We start from the raw sequence: 21,844 nt of genomic DNA on the forward strand, positions 1-21,844 counted from the left end.
GAAGCATTCGTCAGGACCTTTTATGGACTACCACGGCGGTATGCGCTCGCTAAGGCGCACCCTAACCTGTGGTGTCTAGAACCGCTTCAACTTACGGTTCAAATGTGGCCTTCAGGATTTCTGAAAGCTTTTTTGATCTCTGTTGAAACAAAAATAATAATAGAAAGACAGGGGGGGGGAGGAGCCTAGCGCGCAACCAAGATGGCCGCGTAGGTGCGAGGCTCCCGAGGACCTCCGTGACCTCCTACATAAATCCTGAAAATATCCTGTCCTAGATGAGGGGACTGTGTTGGTGAGCCCGAGCTGAGGTGTCACCCGTTTTCCGCTTCCAAATTGGACCTCGGACACCGGCGGGAGCACCGATTGAGGTTTGCGGCCTTCTCCACGCCGGCCCCCCGGATTGGAGTTACGGGGCGATCCGGAGACAAAGTGATCAACAGCGGCGGGCAGGGCTGGGCGGCTCGCGTACCCCGCACTTTCACTTTCGCTTTTGCACCCTCCTTGCTGTGTAGGCGAGGTTGGGTTGCGGGGCGGTGTGTGGTGGTGTGGCCTCGTTGGGGTGCCCTGCTGGCCCGCCGGCTGTGATCCGTCCTGCGGACCTGTGGCTGCCCCCCCCCCGGAGCCCGTGAACTGGTTTGTCGGCCCTTTCCGAGGTGATTGGCACGATTTGGGGACTGAAACCATGTCCTCAAAACAAGATGGCGACCGGGCAAAGGTGAAATCGACCCGCCGTGGCGCAGCCCATCAGTCCAACAGCATGGACCGTTACACCCTCCAGAAGGGATCTCCCGAGGTGCCGCGTAGGTCTCCTGAGGACCCGACTGATGCTCCTGCGCTGCCCGCGGATCTGACCCTGCGAGATGTCATGGGCGCTATCGCCGAGATGAAGGCATCGGTGGACCAGCGCTTTGACACACTGGCGCAAAAGATTGACTCGATCCACGTGGATGTTGGCCTGGTGAGGGCTGATTTATCCAAGACCAATGACCGGGTCGATTCTTTGGCCCACACCACCTCGGGCCTTACAGCGGACGTGGCAGCCCTCCAAAAGGAGGTGCGCCGGCTTGGCCAGGTGAGCGCCCTGATGGATCGTCGACTGGAGGATTCCGAGGGACGGGCCCGGAGGAACAATGTCCGCATTGTCGGGGTGCCGGAGGGACGTGAGGAGGCGGCGGCGGACCTGTTTGTGGAGGACCTGATTCTCACCCATCTCCAGCCCCGGGGGCTGAGTAAATTCTTTGCGGTGGAACGTGCCCACAGGGTTCCCGGAGGAAGACCTAAGGCCGGAGCCCCTCCGAGGCCTATCATTGCCCGGATTTTCAACTTTCGGGACAGAGACGCTATCCTTCAGACTTCTAGGCAACAAGGACCGGTCAGACTTGACAATATGGACGTAAACTTCTATCCTGATTTCACCCCAGCGGTCCAGAAGCAGAGACTGAGCTTTCTCGGAGTCAAACGTCGTCTACGGGACTTGAACCTCAAGTATGCAATGCTTTTTCCAGCTAAGTTGCGGGTGGAGGTGGATGGCCGCACGCACTTTTTTGATCGTCCCGAGGCGGCCGGGGACTGGTTGGACTCCTTGCCCGGGGATCGGGGCCGGGGGGGTGGGGGGGGCGCGGTTGGAGGGGAGGGCTCGCCGGATCAGGACTGAGGGATTAATAGTAGGCCTCGCTCTGGACAACATTGTCGTCATTTTTGACTGTTCGTTAAGTCCCCCTCCTGTGGAGGTGGTACGGGGTCTCTTGGGGGCTCTCCCTCCTCCTCTGGGGGACTAGTTAGTTTAATCATTCATGGGGCGACAGGCACACTGCACTTTGGGGGGGCTGTTTGGGCTCATGCAGGGGTGCAGGGAGGGGGGAGTTCTGTTGGGATGGGTGGGTTGGGGTGGGGTGTTGTTCGTTTTTACCGCAAGGCAAACCCTTTATTGTATTGGTGTTTTTAAGGTGCTCTCCGGGGGATGAGTGATGGCTTCTGTATGTGATGGGGGGTAGGGACCTGACTTTATTGTCCTGGAACGTTAACGGACTGGGGGATAGGATTAAGCGGGGTGTGGTCCTGCAGTATTTGAAACGACTTTCACCAGATGTGGTCTTTCTGCAGGAGACACACCTTATTGGTAATTCCTTTTGTGCCATGAATCGACGTGGCTATCGCTTGGTGGCCCACTCGGGCTTCACGTCGGGCTCGCGGGGGGTGGGCATCATGGTGAAGAACTCGCTCCCGTTGGAAATAGACGAGGTGCGCCATGACGAGAGGGGACGCTACACTGTCTTAGTGGGGAGAATGGAGGGTAAAGTAGTTGTCTTTGTATCAGTGTATGTCCCACCGGGGTTACAGTCTACGACTTTTGCAGACTTAGGGCGCCTCCTCCTTGACCTTCCGGGGGGGCTTCTGGTGGTTGGGGGGGACTTCAATGCGGTGGTTTCTGGGACCGTGGATCGTCACCCCCCTAGGGACCTCCCCCGGGCGCAGGCGTGGCTGTCCGGCTTCTTAGATACACTGGGATTGGTGGACTGCTGGCGCTTAAAACATCCCACGCAGCTGCAGTACACTTTCCACTCGGGTGCCCATGGTAGCCTCTCCCGGCTTGATTATGTCCTTGTCCCTGCGGCCTATGTTGGGAGGGTAGGAGAGGTGCGCCATTTGGCGCGGGGTATTTCAGATCACTCCCCGCTCCTGTTGCACGTTGATGTCTTCCCGAGGGGGGAGGGCAGGGTAGCTCCAATCAATGCCTGGTATCTGCGCGACCCCACTATTCGCGCTGATTTGATTAAATCCTTGCAGCGGTATTTCGATGAGAATGTGGGGTCTGTCCCTTCGGCTATCTCCCTGTGGGAAGCCTTCAAAACAGTTCTTAGAGGGGAGGCCCTCTCCTTTATTTCCCATGCCCGGAGGCGCGAGCAGGAGGAGGTCACCCGGGTGGAGGCCGAAATCGCTGAATTGGAGGGTGATCTAGAGGGTGGGGTGACGGACGCTGCACTACATGTCCTACAACTTAAGCAGGCGGCCTACAGGGCCCTCGTCACGGAGGCGGCCAGGGGCATCTATAGAGAGCAACAGGGGCGACTGTATGATGTGGGTGATAAGGCTGGTAAACTGCTTGCATGGCTGGATAAAAAGGAGAGAGCGAGTCGTGTGGTCCCGCTGATTGAGAGGATGGATGGTGTGCGTGTCACCGTGCCAGAAGACATTGTCTCTTGTTTCGCGGATTATTTCCGCGAGGTGTATTCCCCGGTTTCTCCCTGCTCGGAGGAGGACTCCCATGCCCTGCTTAGGGATATCGCGCTGCCTTCCCTTTCGGTGGAGGACAGGATGTCGTTGGATGCCGCTCCTACCTCCGACGAAATTGCCCTCGCCATACGCTCGGTCGCATCCGGCAAGGCCATGGGCCCGAACGGCATCCCTATTGAGTTGTATAAGCTGCGACCGGATGTACTGGCACCCCACCTCCGTGCGATGTTCCTGGCGGCCCACTCGCTGGGCTCCCTCCCGCCGGACCAACGTCTGGCTACAATCGTGGTGATCCACAAGGAAGGGAGACCTCGAGACCGGGTTACATCCTACCGGCCTATCTCGCTCTTGAATGCGGAGCCCAAAATCCTCGCCAAGGTGCTAGCCAACCGGCTGGTCGGCGTGGTGGGCGATTTGGTCCACCAAGACCAGTCCGGCTTTATTCCCCATCGCAACACGGCCCTTAATCTGCGGCGCTTGCACGGGGTGCTCGCGCGTGTCCCGTTTGTGCGGGAGCCGGCCATATTGGCGTCCTTAGACGCCACCATGGCGTTTGACACGCTCGAGTGGCCATACATCTGGGCTATGCTGGCGAAGTTTGGATTTGGCCCGGGGTTCATCAGCTGGGTTAAATTGTTGTATTCGGGCCCATTGGCACAGGTGGTGGTGAATGGAAGAGTATCGGTCCCATTCGAGCTGGGATGGGGCACGCGACAGGGCTGTCCCTTGTCGCCGCTCCTGTTCGCGCTGGCCTTGGAACCCCTGGCGGAGTGGCTGCGGTGGCACCCTTCCATCCGTGGTCTCCGTTGGACCCCCGAATATGAGGACCGTGTGTCCCTATACGCTGACGATATCCTATTGTACCTAGCCTCCCCGCGTAAATCACTGATTGTCCTGGTTGATGTTTTGCGCTCATTCGGCCGCAACTCAGGCCTTGTCATCAACTGGGCTAAATCATGTGTGTATGTGCTTTGCGGGGAGGCTCCCGTCCTCCCGCGGGGCTGTCCGATCCAGATTGCCTCGCAGGGGTTTCGGTACCTGGGGGTTTACATTACTCTGGACCCGGAGGCCCGCTACGAGCGGAATTTGCTTCCCCCCCTCCAGCGCTTGAAGGAGGACGTCGCGCGCTGGCGGCGCCTGCCGCTTTCGCCGCTCGGCCGGGCGGCATTGTTTAAGATGATGTCGTTGCCACGCTTCCTGTACGCTCTCCAGAATACTATGGATTTAGTCCCGGCGCGCTACTTCCGTGAGGTGGAGAGTCTACAGCGCCGCCTGTTCTGGGACGGGAGGCCGCGTATTGCCCTGGCGAAGTTGACGCTCCCATGGTACGACGGGGGGATTGCCCTCCCGGATATTAAACGGTATTACTGGGCCTCCCAGCTAGCTGCAATTAATCATGGCCTTTACGGGCCCGCCTTAAACCCGGCATTTGAAATGGACAAGATGCTCCTGCCTGGTGGCGACTATAATCGAGCGCTCTACTCTGGCGCGCCCGGACCCCGCCTGACGGGACCTACGCGTGTCATGGTACGAGTATGGTACGCGGCTAACGCAGCTATGGGGTGGAAGGACCGTTTGACCCGGGCATCACCGTTGTACGCGTCTGAGAGATTGGGCTCCCTGTGGACCTCGAAGGGCTTCGAGAAGTGGGACACGATCGGCATCAGTAAAGTGGGGGACCTCTGGACGAGGGGGGGATTTAAAACATTCGAGACGCTGCAGACGGAGTTTCAGCTGCAGGGCAGTGAATACTTTCGGTACTTGCAGGTTCGTCACGCGCTGGGCTCAGTCTTCCCAGACGTCGCCTCCATCCCGGAGTCTTCCCCCCTGGAGGATAGAGTGCTGGATGGCCATGTTCCGGACAGCACGATCTCCCTCATTTACAAAAAATTGATTAATGATCGCTCGGGCTTGCTGACTGGCCTCCGCGAGGCTTGGGTTGCCGACGGGCTGGAGTTGGACGACGAAGACTGGATTTCCGCGGTGGCCTCTCCGAAGGAGGTGGCCATACCGGCTCGCCTTCGCTTCGTCCAGCTTAAGATACTCCATCGGGTTTACATGACGGGGCCAAGGCTTCTGCGTATGGGCTATGCTGAGGATGGGTTGTGTAAGCGTGGGTGTGGTGCTTTGGCGACTTTTTTGCATATTTTGTGGGAATGCCCGAAGGTGGAGCGATTCTGGCGTGGTGTGCATGAGGTCCTGCGAGTGGTTACGCATGTCGCGCTGCTGCCTGAAGCGAGGAGATGCCTGCTGAATGTGTGGGAACCAACTGACTACTCGGTTCCGCAGACGCGATGGGTGACTCTGGGATATATGATAGCTAAGCGTGACATTGCTCAACTGTGGGGATCCCAGAGGCCCCCGGCGGTGTCGGCCTGGAAAGAACACATGGATTGGTGCATGTTCCGAGAAAAGGTGGTGTATGTGGCGAGGGGTAAGCCTGGGGCATGGGTGAAAGTATGGGGCCCCTGGAACGCCTACCGCGGGGGTATCTGCGCGCCACCATTGCTGCCTGCGGCCTCACCAGCCCCGTCCCCTTAGTTGACTCCTTTCCATAGCCCCGAGCACGGAGTTCCCCCAGTCCTCGATCTGTTCCCTTTCCCCTCTTTAGACTCCTGTTGATGGCTGGGGTCCCCCACTCGGGGAGCACGTGCTGTTACTTTCGATTGCGGGTTGCCTTGCGGGTGTGGTTTTTGTGTTGTGTGTATAAAATGAAACCGTATTGTGGGGTCAGAGTGATGTGGCCCACGACGCTGATACCTCCTGATTTTGCTTCTCTGCACCGCCCAGTGTTCTTGTATGTATGTCATATGCTCCTGTCATTCTAGCGGCCGGCCGGAAGGTTGTAGGCCCATACTTGTATATTCTTGAGATTGCAATAAACGGTTTCAAAAAAAAAAAAAATAAATAATAGAAAGACAAACAAACAGTAATTCACAACATAAATATCAACATGTAGACAATATATATAGATATGTCTGTAAATGCTCTTCACTAGTTTATCTGATATTGTATATCGGAGCACCTGTATATATACAAATATACTCAGTCAATAAAGATATGCTTAGTTGAAAAAAGAGAACCGTAGTGACAATATCACTAGTAAATCGAATAAGAACACTCTTACGTTCCAAGAGAGGACCTAACTTAGGGTTTTTCTAAAGAGGTCTATTACCTATAGCATAAACTCTTAATAGAGAAAAGCGCCATCCACAAAACTCAGCGTCAAATTTTTGTGCTGAGAGGAAGAGGCGACATAGCAGACTTAAAATAGCGTGGAAAAACGTAGGGCTTATCATACTTGATCCAGTCGTAATGGCAGAGAGGGTAAAATAGGAAGTGTTTCGCTAGGAAAGGGGAGGACGTTACGTCAACGCGCTGGCGTGTTTGTTGTCCAGACGCGCGAAAATGAAAACACTAGACTGCTCGGTCATTACGGCAGGCGGTCTTTTCTTGTGAATTATTGAACAAATGATAAAAAATGATAAAAAAGCACCCAGAGGTTTAAATAAGGGTGAAAAAGTTAGTCATTCCTATTCAGCAATTAATATAGGAACTGAAAAAAAGGACGGGCGCATTTAACGCGCTGGCGTACTGATGATTGCTAATGCGGACATGAAGAAATAACTAGACCGCTAACCCATTTGGGCGAGCGGTCGTCATGGCTTCGCAGGCAATCGATAACGCATCAGGAGGGTTGACTACAAAAAAACTTATACCTAATTAGATGATGGAATAGATATGAAGGAAAAATGAAAACTTAAAGGCGAATTTTAGCTTTCGTGTTCCTTAGTTGATTAACTTTGGAGGGACGCATGGAATGTAGGGATGGTGTGTAGGGATGGTGTTACTACACTCGCTCACTGTTCACTTCATAATGCAAGGGAGTTGGTATCAGTGAGAGTCCTACTCATTCTAGAAAAATTCCAGAAAAAATTACAGGAAAAAATTTATTTACAGAAAAAAACTCTTTTGATGGCCAAAATTCTTCAGGGGCTCTTGTGATGCAGATTGGGAAGATACTCATTCAGGGTATTCTCAAGAAAGAAAAGAGCTAACTAAAGTAATCCCAATGGATACTGATCAGAGTTCAAAAATGATTATTAGGGGAAAAATCACAAAAAACTCAGTAAGGCTGATGGTAACGAAGAGTGATTACAATTTGTTGTCTCTTCAAATGTGGGTGAAGAGGTGTCACCTAACGTCTGAGTACTGAACCCCAGGGGATATTATCATTAAATCCCTGCGTGTGAGTGGAAAGACGGTAAATCCATCTCTGTTCTTTTTCAAATAGGATGTTAATGGACCTTTTTCCTGGTTTTATTTGCTCAATTACTGTCCAGTAGAGATCATTGATGTCATGCTTAATTTGAGCGTAGTGTTCCGTTAGTTTGGTGATGTTCTTTCCACACCGTATGTTGCTCCTGTGTTCTCCAATGCGTTGCTTTATTTTGCGCGTCGTCATACCAACATATCTAGTGCCACAAGGACACGTTATCAGATATACAACATTGGACGAATTGCAGTTCGTATGTGCGCGTTGAGTCCAAACTTTTCCTTGTTCAAGTGTCAAGGTCTTGGTGGCTTTAGTAAGATGACAGACGCTACACGAGCCACAGGGAAAATGCCCTGAGACTTTTGGGAGACCCCAGGAGTGAAGCACAGATGGAGTATAGTCATTCATTACCGTCCTCGGTCTAGTATGGACCAGGGCATCCTTGATACTTCTCGCTTTTCTAAAAGGAGAAAAGCGTTTTTTCCCATTTCAAGTTGTTACTTTCAAGGATGCACCAGTGTTTTCGGATTGATTTAGTCACTGCATTAGATGCAGTGCTATATGTAGTGACACACGTCAATGGGACTTCCCCCACTGGTCTTTGGGTTTCCCCAAGAAGTGCTTGTCTGTGTTGATTTTTTGCCCTCTTACAGCTGCGCTTGAGGATTTTGTCAGGGTATCCGCGTTTTTTCAATTTATCCGATAGGCTAGCTGATTGAGAGCGGTAGTCTTCCATTCGACTACTGTTGCGCCTGATGCGAAGGTACTGCCCAAAGGGGAGATTCTCTCTCAAAGGCCTCGGATGGAAACTGGAAAAAGCCAAAAGGTTATTTTTTGCCGTGGGTTTATAGTGTGTTTTAGTTAGGAGTTTTCCTTCTGATTTTGTAATAACCAGGTCCAGGAAAATCATTTCATTTGTATCGTAGGAATTGGTGAACTTAAGACTGGAATCACAGGTGGTAATCCAGTCAAAAAAATCCAGAAGTTGGCATTCGGGCCCTTGCCAAATCAAAAAAACGTCGTCTATTTATCGTTTCCAGAAAGATATAAAGGACAAGAAAGGATTGTTAGACGTCAGAATGTGTTTTTTCTCAAAATCGTAGACGTAGAGGCCTGCCACACTAGGGGCAAAGGTACTCCCCATCGAAGTACCGGTGGATTGTAAAAAGAGGGTCCCCTTATATTCAAAAAAATTATTTTCCAGGACGAGAGTGGCACAATCTACAACAAATTGTTTAGATGTCTGAAAATCCCAAGGGGCAGCCTCCAGGGTATCATGGATGACCCTGATGGTGTCTGCCTGGGGTATACTGGTATAAAGGCTCTCGATGTCCAGAGAAACCAAAAAGGTGGAGCCATCTTCCACCGTAATGTCTTGTAAGAGTGCCAGGAGACTTTTAGTATCTTTAAGATAAGTAGAGGTAGCCTGGATCAATGGTTTTAGGAAAAAATCACAATATATGGAAAGAGGTTCCAACAAAGAGCCAATACCCGAAACAATTGGACGGCCTGGAGGAGGGATTTTGTTTTTATGGGTCTTGGGCAACGTATAGAAGTATGGAATAATGCCCTCGCTCTTTGTGAGGAAGTCTGCCTCATGCCTACTTATATACCCATTCATTTCTGCTTCTTCGACTAGATTCATAATAGTCGTTTTTAATTCAGGTGAAGGATCAGTAGACAAGGGGGTATAGTTATTTCTGTCTTCAAGAAGACATCTGCATTCTTTATCATAAGCAGAAACGTCTTGGATGACCACGCCTCCACCCTTGTCTGCTGATTTTATGACAATGTTAGTGTTAGACTGGAGTGCTTGTAAAGCTTGAAACTCGACTGCACTCATGTTTTTGAAGGTTCCGGTATCCTCAAATGACTCAATATCATTAAAAACTGCCTGTTCAAAAGCAATGAGTTCTGCTGGAACGGTGTGTGGAGGTGGTGTGAAAGTGGATTTTAGGCGCAGTCCTGTGTCACTAGTACTTGCAGGAGAATCAGAAGGCTGTTGTTTTTCAAAGAAAGACTTTAGTTTAAGTTTCCTAAAGAAATCTGCTAGTTCGCAATGTAGGCGAAAGCGATCTAAGCGTGCTGTAGGAACAAAACCTAGTCCCTTTTCCAGAACCTGTAGCTCTACTTCTGTGAGGTTGAGGGAGGAAAGGTTGGTGACTAGGGTCTCTGATTGCTGGGCCCTGCTTGTTGTCCCCCCGATTTGCTCCTTGTGTTGTTCCCCACTGCTTCGTCTTGTTCCCAGTGTACCTGGCTTTGACCTCTTCTCTTTCCCCGTCCCCTCCGGCCCCTCTCTAAAAAAGGGGGGCGGTACATATTTTGAGGGTAGGGGGGGAACTGGCATAAAGGCGGGATTCCAGCCCATCATAGAGAACTGGTGAGGTTGATGATACTGGGTGGGAAAATTACCGCCCTGGTTGGGAAAAATTGGCCAGTTCTGTTGATAGTGAAGGGGGATGGGAGCACACTGCTACTTCCCAGCACAGTTCGCCCCTTTGCATCCTGGTACATGCAGTTCAATTTAAATGCTTACTTGAAATTTTGCAGAGTGTCTCACCAAAGTTGGTGCAGGTTAGTGCTGTTAATCTCTAGACACATGTGTTTCTGGATTTCATCCTTCTTCAGTAGAGATAAAAACGAAATTCTTCTGGGGTTTGCTGAGAAAGCTGCCACAATCCTCTCAGGTCTCTGTACCTCTCCCTGGCGCACAGGTGCCTCCCATGAGCTCGTCAGCCCAGTGGCTCAAGGGAGCCTTTTTGAAACAGAAGGGGGATGGGAGCACACTGCTACTTCCCAGCACAGTTCGCCCCTTTGCATCCTGGTACATGCAGTTCAATTTAAATGCTTACTTGAAATTTTGCAGAGTGTCTCACCAAAGTTGGTGCAGGTTAGTGCTGTTAATCTCTAGACACATGTGTTTCTGGATTTCATCCTTCTTCAGTAGAGATAAAAACAAAATTCTTCTGGGGTTTGCTGAGAAAGCTGCCACAATCCTCTCAGGTCTCTGTACCTCTCCCTGGCGCACAGGTGCCTCCCATGAGCTCGTCAGCCCAGTGGCTCAAGGGAGCCTTTTTGAAACAGAAGGGGGATGGGAGCACACTGCTACTTCCCAGCACAGTTCGCCCCTTTGCATCCTGGTACATGCAGTTCAATTTAAATGCTTACTTGAAATTTTGCAGAGTGTCTCACCAAAGTTGGTGCAGGTTAGTGCTGTTAATCTCTAGACACATGTGTTTCTGGATTTCATCCTTCTTCAGTAGAGATAAAAACGAAATTCTTCTGGGGTTTGCTGAGAAAGCTGCCACAATCCTCTCAGGTCTCTGTACCTCTCCCTGGCACACAGGTGCCTCCCATGAGCTCGTCAGCCCAGTGGCTCAAGGGAGCCTTTTTGAAACAGAAGGGGGATGGGAGCACACTGCTACTTCCCAGCACAGTTCGCCCCTTTGCATCCTGGTACATGCAGTTCAATTTAAATGCTTACTTGAAATTTTGCAGAGTGTCTCACCAAAGTTGGTGCAGGTTAGTGCTGTTAATCTCTAGACACATGTGTTTCTGGATTTCATCCTTCTTCAGTAGAGATAAAAACAAAATTCTTCTGGGGTTTGCTGAGAAAGCTGCCACAATCCTCTCAGGTCTCTGTACCTCTCCCTGGCGCACAGGTGCCTCCCATGAGCTCGTCAGCCCAGTGGCTCAAGGGAGCCTTTTTGAAACAGAAGGGGGATGGGAGCACACTGCTACTTCCCAGCACAGTTCGCCCCTTTGCATCCTGGTACATGCAGTTCAATTTAAATGCTTACTTGAAATTTTGCAGAGTGTCTCACCAAAGTTGGTGCAGGTTAGTGCTGTTAATCTCTAGACACATGTGTTTCTGGATTTCATCCTTCTTCAGTAGAGATAAAAACAAAATTCTTCTGGGGTTTGCTGAGAAAGCTGCCACAATCCTCTCAGGTCTCTGTACCTCTCCCTGGCGCACAGGTGCCTCCCATGAGCTCGTCAGCCCAGTGGCTCAAGGGAGCCTTTTTGAAACAGAAGGGGGATGGGAGCACACTGCTACTTCCCAGCACAGTTCGCCCCTTTGCATCCTGGTACATGCAGTTCAATTTAAATGCTTACTTGAAATTTTGCAGAGTGTCTCACCAAAGTTGGTGCAGGTTAGTGCTGTTAATCTCTAGACACACGTGTTTCCGGATTTCATCCTTCTTCAGTAGAGATAAAAACGAAATTCTTCTGGGGTTTGCTGAGAAAGCTGCCACAATCCTCTCAGGTCTCTGTACCTCTCCCTGGCGCACATGTGCCTCCCATGAGCTCGTCAGCCCAGTGGCTCAAGGGAGCCTTTTTGAAACAGAAGGGGGATGGGAGCACACTGCTACTTCCCAGCACAGTTCGCCCCTTTGCATCCTGGTACATGCAGTTCAATTTAAATGCTTACTTGAAATTTTGCAGAGTGTCTCACCAAAGTTGGTGCAGGTTAGTGCTGTTAATCTCTAGACACATGTGTTTATGGATTTCATCCTTCTTCAGTAGAGATAAAAACGAAATTCTTCTGGGGTTTGCTGAGAAAGCTGCCACAATCCTCTCAGGTCTCTGTACCTCTCCCTGGCGCACAGGTGCCTCCCATGAGCTCGTCAGCCCAGTGGCTCAAGGGAGCCTTTTTGAAACAGAAGGGGGATGGGAGCACACTGCTACTTCCCAGCAAAGTTCTGTTGATAGTGTTGTTGTCTATTCCTACCTCTACCTCGCTGTCTGGGCTTGTAACTCCCCCCACTTGATCCACTAGTGGTGGATGTATCATCATCTGATATATCTGAGTAAGTAGAGTTACGTGGAGGCGGTGTATAGTCTGGTTCAGCATAGGGGTAGACTTTTGTAAAAGCAAAGCGTTTTAGGTCTTTCTGGAATTTTTGCACCTTGGACTGCGTGAGATTATCCTTGTATTCATTTATTTCTTTATTGAGTTCTTCTAATTTCTTCTTATACCCTGTCAAAGTGGTTCTGAAATGGGTTTCAGTAAGCTGGATTTCGATCATTAAGGTCTCAGAAAGTCTTAAGGCTGTCTTTATGATCAGGACCAACCAATCACGGGTACAATGCCATGCTATTTGAGCCCACTCCTTTCTGAAGACAGAGTCTTCCAAAAAGATATGGGGGGCATTTGTCACTAGTAAACCTCTTGGTGCTATATTATTACGTAAATACTCGGTTAAGATGGTACCATGTAAAATTGTTCGAATACGATCACGTTTTTGTTCAGACAATTTATCCCATTCTGTTGTTTGGGAAATGGTCTGAGCAATTGAAGGATCTGAGAAGAGGGAAGGGTCAGCCAAAAGGGCATCCACCTCTTCATCGGTGTATGATAAGCCTGGGTTTTCCATGATGCTGCTAAAGACAGAGGAAAAACGAACCTCTTAATAAATTTATCAAGGAGAGACGTTCCCTATAAAAATGGAATAGGAATCTACAAAAGAAGACTCTCGCAGCTGTGCGCTGCCGAAATATAACTTAACAACAAGAGAGGGAGGGAAATTTTTGGAGCCACTCTTAATCCCCCTGTGCTAGTATAGTTAAACAAAAAAAGAGTGTATCCATTAAGACTGAGAAATAACAAAGAAGTGATAAAGAAGTGAATCACTGTGTTTTAAAAGAACCCTCACTCACCAACCTAGTTGGTGACATGCTTCATCATCGGGTTCCCACCGGAGAGACCGAGTGCCTCTCCGGTGTGCTGCGACGCCTGATTTACAGCGGAGCTGGGTTTGGTGGAGACAGTGCAAATTGTGAAAGTGCAGATTAAAAAGGTGTCACAATTTTATCCAAAAGTAACTTTAATAGTGGAAAACTGGACACAGTTAAAAGGGGTGAGGTGGACGTATAAGCTCAGGTGACTATTGGACCGGCTACGTCCTAATCAAAGTGAGAGGTGGTCAACATGTTTCTGCTTCTAGAGGTATAACGTGAAGCATTCGTCAGGACTTTTTATGGACTACCATGGCGGTATGCGCTCGCTAAGGCGCACCCTAACCTGTGGTGTCTAGAACCACTTCAACTTACGGTTCAAATGTGGCCTTCAGGATTTCTGAAAGCTTTTTTGATCTCTGTTGAAACAAAAATAATAATAGAAAGACAAACAAACAGTAATTCACAACATAAATATCAACACGTAGACAATATATATAGATATGTCTGTAAATGCTCTTCACTAGTTTATCTGATATTGTATATCGGAGCACCTGTATATATACAAATATACTCAGTCAATAAAGATATACTTAGTTGAAAAAAGAGAACCGTAGTGACAATATCACTAGTAAATCGAATAAGAACACTCTTACGTTCCAAGAGAGGACCTAGCTTTGGGTTTTTCTAAAGAGGTCTATTACCTATAGCATAAACTCTTAATAGAGAAAAGCGCCATCCACAAAACTCAGCGTCAAATTTTTGTGCTGAGAGAAAGAGGCGACATAGCAGACTTAAAATAGCGTGGAAAAACGTAGGGCTTATCATACTTGATCCAGTCGTAATGGCAGAGAAATGAAAGAAATTGGATTCTAGATTGACGCTTACGTGAAGTGAAATTGCACATCACAACATGAGTCCTGGTGGGGGGGCGAGACTTGTAGTCACATTCTAAATAGGAAAAAGGTAAGAGGGTTTAGGAAGAATCACCAAAGGAGAAAAACTATCCATACTCCGTTGAAATAACAAAGCTGGATTCTACCACCTACTTACTACATCAAAGTCTTCCGCCCGCGGGACACCTCCTTCATCCCTCATGAGGACTCGAATATTGTCAGGTCCCTCGAACGCGAGGGTAAAATAGGAAGTGTTTCGCTAGGAAAGGGGAGGACGTTACGTCAACGCGCTGGTGTGTTTGTTGTCCAGACGCGAGAAAATGAAAACACTAGACCGCTCGGTCATTACGGCGGGCGGTCTTTTCTTGTGAATTATTGAACAAATGATAAAAAATGATAAAAAAGCACCCAGAGGTTTAAATAAGGGTGAAAAAGTTAGTCATTCCTAATCAGCAATTAATATAGGAACTGGAAAAAAGGACGGGCGCGTTTAATGCGCTGGCGTACTGATGATTGCTAATGCGGACATGAAGAAATAACTAGACCGCTAACCCATTTGGGCGAGCGGTCGTCATGGCTTCGCAGGCAAATCGATAAAGCATCAGGAGGGTTGACTACAAAAAAACTTATCATACCTAATTAGATGATGGAATAGATATGAAGGAAAAATGAAAACTTAAAGGCGAATTTTAGCTTTCGTGTTCCTTAGTTGATTAACTTTGGAGGGACGCATGGAATGTAGGGATGGTGTGTAGGGATGGTGTTACTACACTCGCTCACTGTTCACTTCATAATGCAAGGGAGTTGGTATCAGTGAGAGTCCTACTCATTCCAGAAAAATTCCAGAAAAAATTACAGGCAAAAATGTATTTACAGAAAAAAACTCTTGATCCAGTAATATACTGGCTAATATACTTCCCTGCTTGAGAGACCAGGCAAAGACCTGAATAGGTGGTCGCTTCTACCACCATCTATCCTGGGCAGACATGCTCTCTACATGCTGATTGCACTTCCTCGATCGTTTTATACACAATAGAATTTTTCAATTTGCAAATCCAAATTGTACTTTCCATAGAGTTCAGGCAGCATATAGAACCATCCGCTGAGGAGGCAGACAGCCTGGGGTATCCTTCATTCTATTCACCTTGAACACATAGAAGGGAGGCCAACGTGCCACAGACATTCCATTCTATTACTGGGCCGCAAATGTGATTGTGACCCATAGGACATCATCAGCAAACTACACACTTGCCACTCAGTCAGACATCTAACCAACTGGAGAACACTCACTGAGGAAGACACCGCCTCAACCATAAAGACAGTCCACTCCTGGGCCCCCACAGATCCATGTCCCCACTACATCTACAACCTAGGAGAACCCACGATCAGCAAATTTCTCATCCACATCATCAACTCTTCTATCAATTCTGCAATGTTCCCTGAGGAATGGAAGCATGCTGCAATCACTCCCCTCCTAACAAAAACATCGACTGACCCCAACTAACTAAGCAACTTCCGACCCATCTCCCTACTACAATGCCCAGCAAAGGGGATACAGAAAGGAATCAACCAGCAATTAACCAACACACTCTTCTCAACCACCCCCAATCTGTATGCTGCAGCAGTCACAGTTCAGACACAGAACTTATTGCTGCCACAGATGAGATCCACACCCTTCTAGACTGAGAGAAGTTGCCGCCCTCATACTGCTGGACCTCTCGGCAGCATTGGACATTGTCACACTCCAACCTCATCAGAAGATTACACAATACAGGCACCAAGGCCCAGCCCTTGAATGGATATGCTCTTTCCTCACATGGAGAACACAGTAAGTCAGACTCCCCCACGCCCCCAGCCGCCCCCTGTTAAACATTTACATGACACCACATCATGGATGTCATCAGATTCTTCATCATCTCCTATGCCGATGACACCCAACCTATCCTCTCTATGTCAGACAAATCCCCCACAACCAGATCAAACTTCACATAGCATAATGATGAGAAGCAACTAGCTGAAACTCAATACGGATAAAACAGAAGTGCTGATCCCCTGGAACAAAAACTCCCCCTGGGATTCCACCTTGTGGCAATCAGAGCTCAGCCCTACTCCATCACCTACCAACCATGCACGCAACATGGGGATCATAGTAGATGGTAAACTCAACATGGCCATACAGATGAATGCAGTTAGTTCCTCCTGCTTTCACATGCTATGCATTCTTAAAAGAACCTTCAGATGGATTCCTAAGAGCAGCAGACGTGCCGTCACTCAAGCCCTAATCACCAGCAGACTTGACTACAGCAATGCACTCTATGCTGGAATCCCCAACCAACTCCTTCACTCAGACTCATCCTGAACCACCCCCTTATACCTTTGCCCATATGAAATATATCAAACATATGTGCTTTTTGTTAGATGTTTGGAAAATTGACCACACAATGAGAATAATGAGGTCAGATACTGACCAGAAGATCTAAATGTGTTTCTAAATTCTTGGCCTCAGCATGGCTGACTCGCAAAAGGGCTATGGTGAGGCAACTTCTTCTGAGTGTTTAGTGGCTTGGCTGCTAATTCACCTAGGTCGAAACTATCTTTTGTGCTAGAGAATTAACATTGTTATTTGCTTTTATGAAAACCAAGTGCGGGGGTAGTGATGCTCCAGTCTGCAAGACGTAGTCACGTTAGTCAGTTTTTATAGGCACATAGTTGTTAAGGCACGAAGCACTTAATACTGACTTGATGTTGACACACCTTTCAGGGTTTATGATATTGATATGCACCTGTTTACTTTATTGATTGGTTGTGGCCATTAACTGAAGGATTACTGTAATGCTGTGTACTGCTCTTAGCCATTTCTGTGAATTAGTTTTAATGTAACGTTGCAATCATTAATCTATAGCATGTATCTTTATGAATATTCTAGTGTATGTGTAAATAATTAATTAATGATACTTATTACACTTTTTTTAATGAGTTTTGCCTTTATATTTTATGTGTTTTTTAAGAATCTTTGAATCCGAAATAAACTTTTCGATTATGACGATGATATTTTTTGTTTTATTATATTCAGCGTCACATAGCAAAGAAATGTCCATCACTTGTTCATTCATCCTTGTCTTATTTACAGTGATATTTAGAGCTGCCAGACCAGCCAGAGAATCAAAATGCAGATCATATTTTGCACATAAACACACAAGACTCTGCTTTCACTTATCACAGTGAGTTTTAATAATTAATTCATAAAATAGTCAAGCGCTGCAGACTTGACATCTAGGTTAGCTAGAGACTTTACGATTTTCATACTCAAGGCATCAACTTGACAATTCAGTATGCAAAGGCCCAATTGCAGTCTTAAGGTAGTCCAATAACCTTTCTGAGCACCTTCCTTTCAAAAGCATCACATTTTGGGGCATCCGTCAGCCCAGGAACTCTACAGGTATCTATCAGAACAATCTTGGCCCAACAGGCCTGATGTAAAAGACCAACTGAATAGCCCTTGCAGATGGCCCTATTTAAGGTATGGCGGACAGGATACTCTGTCAAAACATGGCTCTGTATTACAAGTGCCATAGACTTTAGTGCACTTGTAATGCAACAGGCGGGATAGCCACCACATTTATGACAAAGCATCCTGTCCACCAAAATCTAAAAAAGACCTATAGTTTATCGAATCGACACAACCCATAGGAAGAGGCTAAATCCTTGACTAAGCTATGTTGTTTAAAGGAAACTTTTTCATGAAAGATAGCTCTCAGATACTGATGAGACCCGCCACTTCAATCTGGTGTTCTCTAGATGTTAACTAAAGCTGGTATTTTTCCTGCCCGGATATTATGCATGTTTTAATTTTATTATCAACCTATTATGTTTGTAGGGCAACCAGCTGTCTCTGTATGCCTAAGGGCGTAACATCTAAGGTGGCTAAATTGACAGCAGAGAGTGAGTTTACACGGCGATCATCAACTCTTGGAAGGTTGCCCTCGCCTTATTCGGCTCTCTGGGAGATAGTTTAGAAAAAGAGACCGGCAGGGATGTACAGATGCAAGATTGTTCCAACCCACTACTGATTGAAATCCACGCTGTCCTTACTCCTTGTGGGCCAGTAAAAACCTGCTCTAATTTTCCGAATCAAAAGCAATAAGGAAGCAAAGCAGATCTTGTGGGATTCACGTGTTCATAAGCTTTAGCCATAATAGCCTTTAGTTCATCAAAACAAAGACTGATTTAAAATCAACAACACATACAGGTACATTTCCCCTTCTGGTGGATTTCTGTGATATATAGTTCAATGTAAAAATCGGCTGCACCGTTGACTGGCCAGATTTAAATCCAGTTCAATACATACTAGTTTGTTATTCTTGGCCCAATCCTCACCAACAATTGAGAAAATATTTTGGATGAGACATCCATTAAAGAGAGGATTCTATATGTCACATGATCATTTACCATTCCCTTCTTAAAGATAGGATTAAACCCTGTTCAAAAGAATGCCCAACCAGTGAAGATCACAGCAGTTCTGTTAATAAATAAGATCTACAGGTCAAAGATAACTACCAGATCTTTAGACTATCTAAAACTGTACATTCACATGTCTGTCTATTAGCCAGACATTTTGTAAAGATCATTAATAAGCATCAATTTGGTAATTATCACCCTTATAAATAACTTTCCTGAGATACTCATAAGCACCATTAGCATATAATTGTGGATTGCAATATCACTGCTGAACATACATTTTAAGAACAAAAAAAGATAAAAATTATAAAACTATTATGTTGGAGAATTTGGATCCCAGTGGTCTAGAGTCAAAAGTAGTGCTTACTCTTTTTCGATGCAGAAGGTTGATTTAAACTTAGATCATCAGTAGTGCAACACTGTTTTCAGTGACCCTGATGCAGGAATCAGAGCTTGTGTGATCTAGCTAGCAAGCAACTATCATTTGTCAGTGATCTAATTTCAGAGCTTATGTGCCAGTGATGTGTGCAAACTGGTGGGGTGAAGTGCTTTGTGCTAAGTGCTAAGTAGCAGGTATGTACCAGTAATCTTATGGCACCTTTAAAGTTTTTTTCCTATAAATTCAGACAACATTTCTTCAAGTGAAATGAGTGCAGAAAATTGGGCTAAGTGTGTTGCGGGTCATCTGACACCCTTATTAGCGACATAAAGCACCTACTTACTCAATTCCAACTGTACCAAGCGAACTCTCAAAGGTCAAGACCTAAGGGCACTGACACTTTAAATATTGATTTGTTAGCCACAAACAGACCTCACAAAAGGTGGTCAACAATCACAGGAGCTTGATACCTGTCTGCAGCCCTTTAGCATGAGGAGGTGTATACATTGGGAGTAATACCGTTTGAGGGCGTGCCTATTATCATATAGGTTGAACTTGAGTTTCCAATATCATCTTGCGCCCCATACCTGAATCGTCGATCTCGGCCAGCGGTGTGCAGGATATTCCCATCAGGCAGCACCACCTCTAGATTGACAACATTCTCCTTCATTGTGCCGTAGCGTACTGCGTTGGTCCCGGAAGCGCTGGTGGCTGCCATGCCACAGAGGGAGGCATCAGCACCAGGATCTGTAACAGAAACACACATTCTATAGCAGAAGATCTCCAGCAGATGCCCCTCAGGACAATCTTCACTGACAATGGGCCACCACATTTGTAGGAGTTCTGGGTCATCCTGTGCCTGCCCTGTCCTGCAGGCAGAATGGTTACTAGAAGCTCATGACTCCAATTAGCTGGGAGAGCTTGGGTGCAAGTTCCTCAAACAATTCAAGGTATCGCTATCTCAGTATTTCAGAGCGCTTGTTTGGTTCAAAGCTCCCAATCTCACTACATCCAAACTACCTCCGAAAGGAATCCCTTACTGGTGTCTTTTCTACTTTGTTGTGATTTGGGAAAAGTAGAAATTGGATGCAGCGGATATTCCTGATCCTTTGTGCACCACTGCATCTCATGGGAACTAGTCTGATTGACAGGAGCTGTATGCATTGCAGCTGATGGGCAGGTCTACTGTATGTTGATCCTGTTTGTCTTTCAATGCCCTACTATCTTTAATGAGCCTGGTGACTATTTAAACTCAAGCGTGCATGAGAGTTTTAATTTGCTACAAAATCATTATTTATTTAGGCATGCTTCAGTTATCATAACTAGGCTGGACCTGACTTTACTAGCAATCATTCATGAAATGCTGAGGAAAAGTGCATGCTTATTTAAGGTGTACAAGTTTTCCACGTGCATGTGCCTTTCTCGCTTTTAAAAAATCAACGAAAATACAGCCTCAGCCATGGTCAAGGACTTAAACTAATGTATAATGAATGATTCTGCTTTCCGGAGGAAAGGTTATGTTTCTGTTTGAAAATTCAAGGACTTTTATCCGAGCACTGCTGGTACTTGATGAAGCTATGGTATTCCTGTGTTTACTAATGTATGATTTCATCTTCTTAATTAAATATGTACAGCTTTAATCAATGAGATGTTCTAGTTCGTAGGAGTTTCTAGTATTGTTGTACCAACTAGTTGATTATTTGGCTGTAATGACAAACATTTTTAATCCAACCCTTCTATGTTATGTCATGCTATGAATGTGTGTGTCTTCTGTTCACAAAACATCACAAAATACATGCTTTTTGGGTACAGCCAACCTTTTTTTCGTTTTACTTTTAACCACAGGGCAGTGATCTTTTAGGCTTTACTTGGACGGAGGCCTTATGTCGGTATAAACCCACAATGTTATTAACTTTAGAATATTGTTATTTTGTTTGCAGGTTTTATTAATAGCCTTGGACCACGTCTATGAGAGACTCGGACAGTCCCATTCCTGCCCAATGACCCATTAATATCTTACCTAAAAGAGTTAACCACGTATAACAACTTGTGAAAACCTTCCATGTGTGAGCAGGGGCGGCCTTGGAAAGGGGTTTATATGGAGTCACTAACTCATAGCCTCCCCTTCGACACAACGCCACCCCCTCCCCAAGTTTGAGACTGCCGCCAATGTCCTGGGTAGGTTTCACACCCGGGAAGGGAAATAGTCTGCATGGCTCCGCTCGCCCCCATCGTCAGAACCTCAACATTGTGTCATAGGCAGATGACACCCAACTCATCCTCTCCCTATCCAACGAACTTAACATCGCCAGACACAACTTTCGAGAAGGCATGGAAGCCATCGCCAAATGGATGAAAAACAGCTGCCTGCAACTAAATACCAACAAAACGGAAGTACTCATCATGGGCCAAAACCCTGATGCCTGGAACGACACCTGGTGGCCCCCCGCCCTCAGAAGCCCGCCCACCCCCACGGACCACGCAAGCAACCTGGGAATCATCCTGGACTCAGAGCTCAAAATGGACCGCCAGATCAACTCCGTCTCGTCGTCCTGCTTCCACACCCTCCGCCTCCTACGTAAGACCTTCAAATGGATCCCCCTCGAACACAGAAAGACCGTCACTCACGCCCTGGTCACCAGCAGGTTCGACAACGGCAACGCACTCTATGCTGGAATAAACAAAAACCTCACCCGCAAGCTTCAGAACATCCAAAACGCCGCCGCAAGACTGGTCCTCAACCTGCCAAGACACTGCCACATCTCCCAGCACCTGCGCACACTCCACTGGCTCCCCATCGAAGCTAGAGTCACCTTCAAGATGCTAACCCACGCTAACAAGGCCCTCCACGACACCGGACCAGCATACCTGAACAGCCGACTCAAATTCCATGCACCCCAAAGGACCCTATGATTTGCCCAG

General features: G+C 47.3%; 1 protein-coding gene across 1 annotated transcript in view; it reads right to left on the reverse strand.

Moving 5' to 3' along the window:
- The window catches only part of LDHD (lactate dehydrogenase D), a 521,655-nt gene that overhangs the window by 252,270 nt on the left and 247,541 nt on the right, over positions 1–21,844 (reverse strand). Inside the window, exon 5 of the mRNA XM_085638586.1 lies at positions 19,510–19,669. Within this exon, the coding sequence (XP_085494712.1) occupies positions 19,510–19,669 (160 nt within the window). The remainder of the gene's footprint in view (positions 1–19,509; positions 19,670–21,844) is intronic.

Source organism: Triturus cristatus, chromosome 12 (genome assembly GCF_964204655.1).
Source record: "Triturus cristatus chromosome 12, aTriCri1.1, whole genome shotgun sequence".
Taxonomy (NCBI): domain Eukaryota; kingdom Metazoa; phylum Chordata; class Amphibia; order Caudata; family Salamandridae; genus Triturus; species Triturus cristatus.